Below are 13368 nucleotides of genomic sequence, written 5' to 3' on the forward strand. Positions count from 1 at the left end.
ATACTGTTTCTTGAATTATTTTTTTTTTTGCAATTTAAAAGTTGGATAGGATTGTTTGGCTTAATCCATTACTTCTCATATTATACAGTGCATATCAAATAAAAGTTTACACTTAGAAATAATCCTTAAAAATTATATATTTGTGATTTCCTGAAGCTTCTTACACATTTAAACATGGATAAAGATCTCTTTTAAGCAAAAACAGTCAAAAAATCTTACCGCTTGAGTGATCACCACTTACTTTTGAAAAGTTTGTGAAAAATGATTTGCGCAGAACTTGGAAATAGTTTTATGGATGAAAGTAGACGTTATTTATGAAGGGCACATGGACTTTAACTAAGAAGATTGATTTGAAGATATCTTTCACCTTTTTAACTTGTTTCCTTGCCAAAATCCCTTTATGCAGCACCAATGCACCCCCCCCCCATTCCCACACACCGAGGCCATCGTCATGATAGTTGCTTTACATGGAGCAGTGATTCACATGAAATTGCTTTGGCTTGATTTTCCTTCTATTAATCATTGTCATGCTTGGTGAAAAGTGTGGAGAAACAAGTGTTACATCAAATATGAAATGTAAACCCACTTTAAATGATAATAACCGAGTAAAAATAAATGTTGGAGCTATTTGAAATAAACTTTTGTTTACATTCAGTTATTTCCTCAGATCCAGCTGGCACAAAAAGGTAAAGGTTGTGCTTACCTTGAGTGAAAATGTTAATTTGGGTGGCAAAGTTGTTACAAAATGTTAAAATGTATCAGTTTTATCTCAGTTTAGCTGAAAATGAAAATTAAGAAAAATGTACCACACGGTCAGTTTGTTTTCATTGTTTTTCCTTGACACATCCCGAAAATGAACATCTCTGTGCTAATCGATTTCTGCAAGCTTTACCAAAATGGACAGTGCTCACTCAGGTGTAACATTCTGTGAAAATTTTTTACTTTAATATGATAGAAGAGACCCAAACCCAAGAATATATGTTAAGAAAAGTTATCCCCATGTTTTATCTTTTTCAATTTCCAGGAAATTTTCAAAGTGTAAATAGTTTATTGATATGCACTGTATGATTGTGTTATCTGTAATGATTAATAAAAAATCATTGTTCATCGGGCTTGGTGCAAGTGATTTTAGAATTTTCAAAAATAATTTTAGCAACTATCGTGTTACTTTTTCAAAATTTATATCCTTGTAGTGGCATATTGTCCTTTGAATGAAGATGACTTAACTTGATATCTACCATAATAGGTGAACAAACTAAATTGATGTACATAATTACCATTGAATCTTTTTCAGATCTAGCCCTACCAGGAAGACCAGAGGGTCTGGCTGCAGAGACAACTTCACGTACTGCTACTCTGTCGTGGAGAGAACCAGGAACACCTGTTGATGGATATCGCCTTACTCTTGGAACAGTTACCTTCCCAGACATGTTTACAGAAAGGCTGAGACCCAATACAAATGAATATACATTTGAAAACTTGGATCCAGACACCATATATACAGCTGAGTTGACAAGCTATAACTCTGCTGGTACTTCAATGCCTATCTCTGCTAAGCTCAGGACAGGTTGGTTTATATGACTTTCTTCTATTCATATGGGATAAATAGGCCATTGAAAACATCAGTGAAATAATGAAATAGTCTCATCCAGCCTGCATTTTCTCCTACATTTCATCTGCCATTGTTGGAGTACCATTCAATATCTTCTAGTGGTATACATTGCACCATCTTTCAATGGTCTACTTTTCACCAATCAATATTGGTCAACCATTCATCTAGTGCCATTCATTATTAATTATTGGGTTCATCAGTCGTCATTTGTTTGCTGTATTACTCATCATTAGTCTATTATCTATCATTGGCCTACCATTCAGCATTGGGGGTACCATTCAGTTGGTCAGGTCAGCCATTTATTATACATCTTCAATGTAACATTCATCTTCATCATTGGTCTACCAGTCACCATCCTTCTGTGATCTACTTCTCACCATTGATTTACCATTCAACATCCCTCACTGGGCTAGTTCCATTCATCAGTGATTGACTATCAGCCATTCATCATTGACCATTCATTGTTCATCATTGATTGACCGTTCATCATTGATCAATCATTCATCATTGATCAACCATTCATCATTGATCGACCATTCATCATTGAGCGACCGTTCATCATTGATCGACCATTTTACTATTCATCATTGATCGATCATTCACCATTCATCATTGATTGACCATTAACCATTGATTGACCAGTCACCATTCATCATCAATCGACCATTTATCATTGATTGACCATTCACTATTTATCATCGATCGACCAGTCACGGTTCATCATCAATCAACCATGCAAACATTCATCATTGATCGACCATTCATCATTGATCAACCATTCATTATTGATCGACCATTCATCATTGATGGGCCATTCACCATTCATCATTGATGGGCCATTCACCATTCATCATTGATCGGCCATTCACCATTCTTCATTCATCGACCATTTATCATTGATGGACCATTCACCACTGGTCGACCATTCATCATTGATTGACCATTCATTATTTATCGTTGATTGACCAGTCACCATTCATCATTGATCGACCATTCACTATTTGTCATTGATCGATTAGTCACCATTCATCATCAATCGACCATTTATCATTGATCGCCCATTCACTATTTATCATTGATCGACCAGTCACCGTTTATCATCAATTGACCATGCAACATTCATCATTTATCGGCCATTCATCATTGATAAACCATTCTTCATTGATCGACCATTCTTCGTTGATCGACCATTCATTATTTATCATTGATCAACCATTCACCATTCATCTACCATTCTTGATCAACCATTCCTCATTGATCAACCATTCATCATTGATCGGCCATTTACCATTTCATCATTGATCGGCCATTTACCATTCATCATTGATGGTCATTCACCATTCTTCATTCATCGACCATTTATCATTGATGGACCATTCACCACTGGTCGACCATTCATCATTGATTGACCTTTCATTATTTATCGTTGATCGACCATTCACCATTGATCGACCAGTCACCATTCATCATTGATCGACCATTCACTATTTATCATTGATTGACTAGTCACCATTTATCATCAGTCGACCATGCACCATTCATCATCGGCCATTCATCATTGATCGACAAGTCACCATTTATCATCAGTCGACCATTCATCATTTATCGACCATTCATCATTGATTGACCAGTCACCATTTATCATTGATCGACCATTCACTATTCATCATCAATCGACCATTTATCATTGATCGACCATTCACTATTTATCATTGATCGACCAGTCACGGTTATCATCAGTCGACCATGCAACATTCATCATTTATCGACCATTCATCATTGATAAACCATTCTTCATTGATCGACCATTCTTCGTAGATCGACCATTCTTCGTTGATCGACCATTCATCATTGATCGACCATTCTTCATTCATCGACCATTTATCATTGATGGACCATTCACCACTGATCGACCATTCATCATTGATTGACCATTCATTATTTATCGTTGATCGACCAGTCACCATCATTGATCGACCATTCTTCATTGATCGACCATTCTTTGTTGATCGACCATTCATCAATGATCGACCATTCACTATTCATCATCAATCAACCATTTATCATTGATCGACTATTCACTATTTATCATTGATCGACCAGTCACCGTTATCATCAGTCGACCATTCAACGTTCCTCATTTATCGACCATTCATCATTGATAAACCATTCTTCATTGATCGACCATTCTTTGTTGATCGACCATTCATCATTGATCGACCATACACCATTCTCCATTCATCGACCATTTATCATTGATGGACCATTCACCACCGATCAACCATTCATCATTGATTGACCATTCATTATTTATCGTTGATCGACCAGTCACCATTCATCATTGATCGACCATTCACTATTTATCATTGATCAACTAGTCACCATTTATCATCAGTCAACCATTCATCATTTATCGACCATTCATCATTGATTGACCAGTCACCATTTGTCATTGATCGACCATTCACTCTTCATCATTGATCGACTATTCACCATTCGTTGATCGACCAGTCATCATTGATCGATCAGTCACCATTCATCATCAATCGACCATTCATCATCAGTTGACCATTCGTCATTCATCATTGATCTACCATTCATCATTAATCGATCAGTCTACTTTCATCTCCAATAACCATTCACCATTCATCATCAATCAACCATTCAACACCCACCATTGACCATTGTTCAACCAGTCACCATTCATTATTATCAACCATTCACCAATCATCATTGATCGACCATTCACCATTGGTCTACCATTAATCATCAATTTATCATTTACCGTAGGTTTACTTTTCATTATTCATCATTGGTCCACCGTTCAAACGACATCTATAATTCATCATTTGACCATCAATCACTTGTCTTCTGCTATGATTCATCATCTTCTATTGGCATGTAACATCAAATATTGGTCCATTCTCCTCAGAAAAATTGAGAGAAAATTTGTATTATTGATGTGCTTTTTACTACGTACCCTAGCTTAGACCACCATTCAGTATTCATATTATCTTGCTACATTTCACACGAAAGAACCAGGACCTGCTCGTCAACCTCCTGAGGCTCCAGGCAGAATGGAGCTTACCGCCACTCCTAGTCGCATTAACATCCGATGGCAACCTTCTATAGGAGATGTGACTGGCTATAGGATTAGGCTTACTGACCCTGCTACAGGGGAGACTGATACAGTAGAGGTGGACAAATTCCAGCAGAGTTATGCTTTCACTGATCTGGAACCAGAGAAACAGTATGAGGTCTCCATTGAGTCCTTTAATGAAGAAGGTTACAGTCGACCACAAGTGGATCGTGTCAGTACAGGTGCTCACTCTCAAAAATCCATTTTATTTTTAATTCCAAAATCTGAAATTTATTTCATAAAATATATTATTGCCATTCAAATGCATATAGGATCAAAGAACTGCATGAGTGCAAGTAATTTTACCTGAGAAAACGCTTAGTATATGCCTATTTATATTTATACCACTTGGATCTACAATCAAATGTGCGTGAAGTATCTATCCAACAAAAATATTTAAAGTGAATGTTGATAAAATATCAAGCACAGTCAGAGTACATGCATGTATTTGTGTTCTGTGCCTTATTGATGAATGATTCATCCATAGGTTAGATTTCAAACACAGTGAAACCTAATGAAAAGTTTTCAAATTTTAATCTGGAGCATCTCATGATTGTAATAAGGCCATTCCATACTTGGTTTCCAATGCATGGACCTGAGAGGTATAATACTTCTCTAGATCTGATTGACATTGTTATATTTCTCTATTGAATTTTTATAATTAAAATTATGAAATCTAAAAGTCATTTGTATTCAATCATCATTGGAACCTGTCAATAAACAGGAGAATTGCCCGGTGGAAGCGAGCTTCCCCAGAATGTAGATATTGTTGCAACGGGAACTCGTATTGATGCCCACTGGAACCCACCAAGGCTTGCAGGAAATACTCACCCCCACAGCTACCTAGTGATTGCTGAAGCTATAGATGAAGAAGGCAACCCGCTTGGCCCTCGAGAAAGCATCACATTACATCATTCACAAAATGAACACACTTTCACAAATCTGCTGCCTGCAACCAAGTATCTGGTATCTGTACATGCAAACATTGAAGGTGATATAACTGAACCAGTTTCTCAAGAAGTTACCACAACCATGGGTGAGTCATTTACCTCTACTCTTATTTCTTAATTCTTTCTCATTTTTTGTCTACATAACTTTAATAACGAATCTTTTTTTAACCAATGTGCTTTTCTGTTGTATTAACCCATTTACATAATTGTATTATGAATTTTACAATGGCTTTATAGAGGGACTACCCTGGCTCCAGTAGCAAGCAGGTTAAGCCACTAACTTATGCTATATCAGTAAAATAACAATTTGCCACTAACTATAGATGCTTGCTAGCTGTTGACCTTAAGTTCAACATCTATCACTTATCATTTTGCCAATACTTTTGTAGTTTAATCTTGGCAGCAGATCAATGGCAAACCATGTTAAAGTTTTTACATAATTTGTAATTGTACAGTATCCTAAAATTTATTGTTATCAAAGAATTAAAGACATGGTATATAAGAAAATAGAAACAAAGGATATCTATTTTACTTGTTTGATATCTGTATAATATAGACTTTTCTATTCAGACTGTGCCCACTGGAGTCCTCACATTGATACCAAGCACATATGATAAGGCATTTACAATTGTATTTTTTTATAAGATTAATTGATTTCTGTATATTGATATTACTATAAAATTAATTCTATAATTAATCAACATACTTTAATAAGTATTCACCATTTCATATCTAATTAAGCACCTGACAATTGACATATCTTTGTCATATCTTGAAAAAAATCAAGTATAAATTTTTTTTTATCCTACACTATGATATAAAACACCCCACCCACTGTTGTCATCTTTTATTGTGGCAGTGTTACTTTCAGCTGTAGCCTACCACAAGTACTGAAATGAAATAGAGTTAAGTATTTAAAGTAAAAAATGAAAATTTATTTCAACCAGCCTTGTCCAATTTGGTAGAACAATGCAAAACACCATTTTGAATGCATGTTTGTTTCAATTTAAGATCACAAATTAAAAAAAAATCAATTAAAGGGGTAAGTCAGGTGGATATGACCAAAAATTTGACTGTCAAGTTGGGTATATATGTGCATTTTTTTCTCAAAGTTGTAGTGTAGGGTCTGTACTTTAAATATCCAAAGTGTGCCTCCTTGGCACCCTTGAGCTGCTCCAAATTTGAAGCATGTTGATGGAAAGGTATATTTTGATACAGGATATCATCCAATGAAAACCAAGACCAGGAAAACTGTTTTATTGTATGAGATCAGATACGCCTTGGTAGTTGCTTTTGATGAAACACCGGTATTTTCTCATGAAGATGCACATTATCATTAGGCGGCAGATCCCATTTGATCCAAAAAAAAGAATTGTGTCAAATTTCCGTCCATTTTAGGTCTATGCTTTGAAACAAATTGTACATTAGAGCAAAGAATACCTTCTTATTATCCAAGCTTAAACATATACCACATTAAAATGGTATCAAATTATTTTGTTGGAAATACTCTTTCATGTTATGAATAAGTCGTGTGTTTGTGACATGTTTTTCATTAAATCTGCAAGGTGTAAAGTTTTTTTTTTACTCAGTAGTACATGTAGGCTAAGTATATACTGATGGCTCAAGGGAGAATGATCTGAATGGATTTTATATAGATATTAAGGTCAATTATGCTTACCCTCTTCATATATGGTTGATTAATTTGTACACAAAAGTACATAAAATAATTTAGCCCAAGGTTACTGTTTATGTGTTCAGTTTTTCTGGCTTTCCCAATACCTTAAATCATCGAGCAAATATATATCTGATTAAGATCCACTTAGAAAATAAAAACCTTGAGGGGTTTACAGACATTAGGTAAAAATGTTGTTTCTTTAAGTGCAGCCCTTTTTGCCCAAGAATCAAATATGATACTTTAATTCACAAAACAAAATAGTATACACATTGATCATTTCTTGGTCTATGTGACTGAAGGTATTACTTCTCATAGTATGTTATGTGGTATGACATGATTAAAATGAGTGTGGAATTACTGGATACCTGATTCCACATTTCAGCTCTTTGGTGTCAAAAGAGAAGCTAGCACACCTTGTGGTAAGTGGCAAATTGTTTTTTTTTTCCTATCCTGGCTCAGAACAAAAGTGATAGAGTATTGGTAGGTATGTCATGGGTGGGACATAAGAATGTTAATGCTTTTTATTCATGAAAGTTCATTATTCAGGACTTCCGTGAGATATAGCTCTGTTTATATTTTTTAACTTCTTTAAGGGAGTTTTCACATAGTCGCAAATTCCAAAGGTGGTTTTGACTATTATTAGTTAGATTCACAACCACCTTTGTAGAATTTTGGCCAAAGAGATAAGGTAAGTGTGACTTAAATTACATTTTTATAATTTGAGTAAGTAAATGAAATACATCATATATTATGTGATCTTTTACTTGCATGATTTTAAGTCACATTTAAATTGCTTTACCACTACCAGTTTTTGTTTAAGTTTGAAGATGGAGGTCTCTGCATGTAGGTTGTTCTGTATGCCATTTATTTTCTAAGAAGAACCTTGCCAAGTCTTTTAATCAACTTTTGTCAATATTGTACATAATAGATCTTTGGTTAGTATATCTTAATTTTTTCAGTGTCCTGACATTTTAAAACCTTGGTGAAATCCTTGGCTATTGCCATGAAGATAGAGTTACCCTAACACTCATCTGTTGAAGATTTTTAACTTTAATGATTTTTGTTTCAGATCCAATGTCTGTTCAATTTCAACATGATAGATTAGTGATTTTGCTTCTTTGGATCTCAAAACCAAAGTAGCAATATATCATTATTTGTATATACTTATGATAATCCAGTTATAATCCTTGTTCAAAACTTAGGATGATTCTCAATGGACCTTTAATAGAATCTTCCATTACTAAATCATAAATTGCAGTTAGAATTTACAAATTCACCCCTCCTTTGAGTTATATTATTTTCTGTTGAAGATAGATTATGTTTCCCCAACTTATATTAGTTGGCAATGTCATACTCAAACTTTTCCTGATATATCATTTGAAAAAGTTAATACTTGTTTATTAGAAATAAAGGATTCACATTAATTGTACTTTCTTTCTTAAATCTTGACATAATTTGGCTACAAGTCACAGGATGATTTCTCTATTTGTTTTCAATGCTTGGTTAATACAATTCTATTGAATCATTTCTGGATCAATTTTATATATATTTAGATGGTCCCATTCCCCCAATCAACATTATGGCTGAACCTATATCACCTGAGGCCATCTCTGTTTCCTGGGATTTCCCTGTTGAGACTGGTCCACCTCCAGAAGTTGGCGGTCGTCGTCCAGATATTTATTACACTGTCCGAGTCAGCAATCCAGAAACAGGGTAACCAGTTAACTTGATTTCAATAATTTGAATGTGTTTAGTTTGTAATTTTTTCTATGTTGATTATAAATTAGAATATATAAATACACTTTATGTTTTTAACAATGACACAAGTAAATTTATGGAGGACAGAGACTACCATCATGAGTATTATTAATTGTTAGCAATAAATTGGTTCAGGCATGATATTTTCAGAAATAATACCTTTTTGTTCCTAGTCCCCTATGAAAGAAGGCAGATTAATAATTACTGTGAATTTTTCTTTTCTTTTAATATCTTATAATCGATGTGCATTATGTAATTGTTTTACCAGAGATCTGTATGCCAATTCAAGAGAAATGACAGCTGATGTTGAAGGACTAAGACCAGATACTCTCTATGATGTTCAGGTTGCTATGGTCTACAATGGATACATCAGTGATTATGGAGATAATTTTGCTGTCAGAACGTTTAGTGATGGTAACTTAAGTTTTTAACATCCCATGTTTAAAAAATATAGGATATCAATGAATTTCGATTCATGTAATAGTAAATATTTTTCATATGGATAAAAAACACTCAGGTTTGAAAAGAAAACTCTAAGTTGTAAAATTAATTTTGATAATGTTAGAGTTGTTTTAATAGATATATTTTTCATGTGTAATATGAAAAAAGGTAGCTCATAATATACAAATAGCGAATAGGCATGAGAGCGAAATCTCGCACCATTGCACGAATAAGAATATTCGCTATTTGTGTTGTACAACGCCTCGGAATCTAGCGAAAATATGAAAAAACAAGAGTTTTTCCCTGCAGTAATCTATGAAAAGGGAGCAAAACTATTCGAAAGCGAAAAGCAAAATCTCACAAGCCGGGCCCACAAGCGCACATGATCGATCTTGGACAGCATTGCGCACTTAGCCCGCGGGCTGTACGCGCATTGTCACCTTATTCAAGGAAATCGCATTGTGACGTCACCTCCTAAAGCCGTGCAATGGTACATTTTGGATGGTATGTCTTGTGTGCAACGGTACAAATGTGTGACATTTGATCGTGTACAACAAGCTAAGTAGGCGTTGTACAATATCACCAGAAGAGCCATTGAAATGATGAATATTGTGTTTCCTCCCATAACAGCATCATTGTAGGTATAAATTAGATTTTATTTCCCTAAAGTTTTTTTAATTAAAAATATGTAATATGTTCTAACTACAAAACGTAGGACCTGCCTTCAGTTTTCTTCATGACACATTTGTATAATTGAAAGGTACCAAAAATATCCCCGATATTTTGCATGTATTTTTTTCAGAAGAAGGAAGAATATAGTGCTCTAATCTTTATCCTGAAACACATTGTTGTTCAAGCAATCCACAATTTTCTTTGATTCTTGACAGGATTGTTAGTTGATGAAATTCTGACCAAGACCAAGCAAAATATGAAAAACTTCAAGTTTTGTGCAGATCTAGGGGAATGGGGTGGAAGGTTTGTGCAACCCCTGTAAAATTGTAACCCCAAACCCCTTCATTTGGGAGTGATGACCAAACGCCCCCTTTTTGCATGATGAAATCTTTGGGGTTTTTTCAATTTTTTGGACAAAACAATAATCCTGGAACTGTGACTGGTTACCCGAACTGTGACTGGTTACCCTTGTAATATACTCAAGCATGAATTTCAATTTTCAGATCTTGACAGTGTTCCCACAGTCAAGCAGTCTTTTGTTTTTTGCCAGTTTTAATGTTATTGTTGTCTCTTGATATGCCTTTAATGAATTACTTTTTCTTTCAGTTGATCCTCGTTCACCCCAGTTCCCAACAGTGACCCAAGTTTTATTGGAGTCTCCAGATAATGTTCATGCCACTTTCAACTGGCTTCCACCAAGGGAGGATGCTGATAATATTAGAAGTAAGTAAATCAAGAGAATTCATTACTTCCTAAGAATGATTTTATTCGTTTTACAGTATATTATCCTTTCATTGAATTAGGAAAGATTTTAGGTAGGTCATGTTATTCAGTGTGTATTGTAGGCACATCATAAATGCTACAAGTAGTAAGACAATGATTTTATTTAAAAAAAAGAAGAACCACTGCAGTTATTAATGATGAAATAATAAAATTGTTGGTCCAAGTATGTATATAGGAGTGATGATAATCTGATTAGTTATTTGGGTCATGAGGTCAAAGGTCAAATTTGTCATTGCATACATTGCAAAAACTTGTTCTCGCAATAACTAGACAACTGTTTGAGGATTAATTTGAGGATCTGATCAGATTTAGGAGTCATATGGTCAAAGGTAACCATAGAGGTCATTATATACCTGAAAGTATCTCACTCTTAAAATAACTTAAAGGGGAATGAAACCTTTGGAACAAGTAGGCTTGTGTCGAAACAGAAAAATCAAAGAATAAGAACAAAGAAAGTTTGAAAAAAATCAGACAAATAATGAGAAAGTTATGAGCATTTGAATATTACAATCTCTAATGCTATGGAGATCCTCCCATTGGCAACTCGGCAAGGATGTGTGATGTCACACATGAACAACTTTCCCTTTGATGGACTATGAAATACCCTGAAAATGTGTCTTTTTGCTTTTTCGTATGGTGATACAAACTCTTTATCCATGATGTATTCTTTAAAAATCTGTTTTACATGCCCTCCTATAGAAAGAATACATGTTCTACTGATAGATGTAATAAAAGAGGCAATTTAAGTGAAATATATACTGAAGTAATTGGGAGAGTTGTTCAAGAGTGACATCACACATCTTTGTCGCATTGCCAATGTGAGGATTTCCATAGCATTAGTGATCGCAATATTCAAAAGCTCATAACTTTCTCATTATTTGTCTGATTTTCTCAAACTTTCGTTGATCTGTTTCTTTGATTTTTCTGTTTTCACACAAGCTATCTTGGTCCAAAGGTTTCATTCTCCTTTAAGAATCATTTGTGGATTCAACTTGAAGCTGGGCTCTTGTGTGAATATGGGAGGTATAATAATCAGATTAGATTTCAGGTCAGGAGTACAAAGGTCAGAGATGTCATTATTTGAAAATATTGGAAGTACCTGTAAGGTGTGAGATATCTAGCAATGGTGGAGATATCAAATTCACTTGTATACCGCCAGGCTGAGAACACTCATTTCATTAACAATTTGTGCTATGAAATTGAATGAGAGCCTCATACTTTTTAACTTTTTATCCCTGAAATGAATCTACTCACAGCATACAACACAGAATATACCATGGCAGAGGATCCAACATTAGAGGACACTGTGTGGGAATCAGTGAGCTCTGATAGAGATGATTTAGGTGTAGTAATATCCAACTTACCTACCAATGGTGTTGTTCACCACAGAACTCAACCTGTCTATCGAGGAGGTGAAAAGGGACCTTACTCAGTCATACAGTCTTTTAGTACGCCGGTTGCTGAGAGACCAAGTAAGTTTAGCCAAGGCATGATGGTGATCAGCTAAGATACTTGCAATGTACAAGAGGAAGGAGATGAAGGAGGAGGATGTGGAGAAGAAAGACAAAGAGGAGGGAGTAAAATATATTGGAAGTTGGAGCATTATTCCTTCCTATAAATTAATCAAAAAGTAGCCTAATGATTTAGTGTATTATGATGTTATCTGCATGAAAAACCTTCAAATTTGTACTGTTGCAGCTGCTGCATTATTTTTTTTAAAGAAATGGAAGGATAATGGTAATATAAATATTTTTGCTCTTTTTATAGCCCCAGAAGACCAACCTTGTCAATCACATGAGGATGTGACACATCAAAGGATCAATCAGATCACAGAAAGAACAGTACCACCTCTTGGAATGCCTCTTCCTTACTGTGATCAGTTCTTCTCAGACTTCCCTTGTGTCTGGTCACCAGTGTAAGCTTACTCTTTTTATTTTCAAGAAAGTATTACAGTCTATTATATCTGTCTGCCTCACTAGATAAAAAAACCCATCTGCATTCAAACACTTTACAATCTATTACAATTTCTTTTCATTGTTTTAAACATTCCATTTGATTTGGATTCACCTGTACTATGGAAGTCCCAAATGAACATTTAATGTGGAGCGTTGTGGCCCAGTGGATAAGTCTTCTGACTTTGAAACAGAGGGTCGTGGGTTCAAATCCCAGCCATGGCGTAATTTCCTTCAGCAAGAAATTTATCCACGTTATGCTGCACTCGACCCAGGTGAGGTGAATCGGTACCCAGCAGGATTAATTCCTTGAATGCATGAGCGCTGAGAGGCAGATCGAGCTAAAGCCGAGGTAATAATAATAATTACAACGCGCCTCGGAATAG

General features: G+C 35.1%; 1 protein-coding gene across 4 annotated transcripts in view; it reads left to right on the forward strand.

Annotated features, from left to right (window-relative positions):
- LOC121410392 (twitchin-like) overlaps positions 1-13368 on the forward strand; it is an 80991-nt gene that overhangs the window by 62821 nt on the left and 4802 nt on the right. For 3 of the 4 annotated variants that reach the window (XM_041602440.1, XM_041602441.1, XM_041602442.1), the window contains 8 exons: positions 1295-1567; positions 4649-4933; positions 5476-5787; positions 8930-9089; positions 9403-9548; positions 10854-10970; positions 12287-12502; positions 12798-12945. In XM_041602440.1, coding sequence (XP_041458374.1) covers positions 1295-1567; positions 4649-4933; positions 5476-5787; positions 8930-9089; positions 9403-9548; positions 10854-10970; positions 12287-12502; positions 12798-12945 — 1657 coding nt within the window. The remainder of the gene's footprint in view (positions 1-1294; positions 1568-4648; positions 4934-5475; positions 5788-8929; positions 9090-9402; positions 9549-10853; positions 10971-12286; positions 12503-12797; positions 12946-13368) is intronic. The other variant, XM_041602443.1, reaches the window with a different exon arrangement.

This window comes from Lytechinus variegatus, chromosome 3 (genome assembly GCF_018143015.1).
Source record: "Lytechinus variegatus isolate NC3 chromosome 3, Lvar_3.0, whole genome shotgun sequence".
Classification (NCBI taxonomy): domain Eukaryota; kingdom Metazoa; phylum Echinodermata; class Echinoidea; order Temnopleuroida; family Toxopneustidae; genus Lytechinus; species Lytechinus variegatus.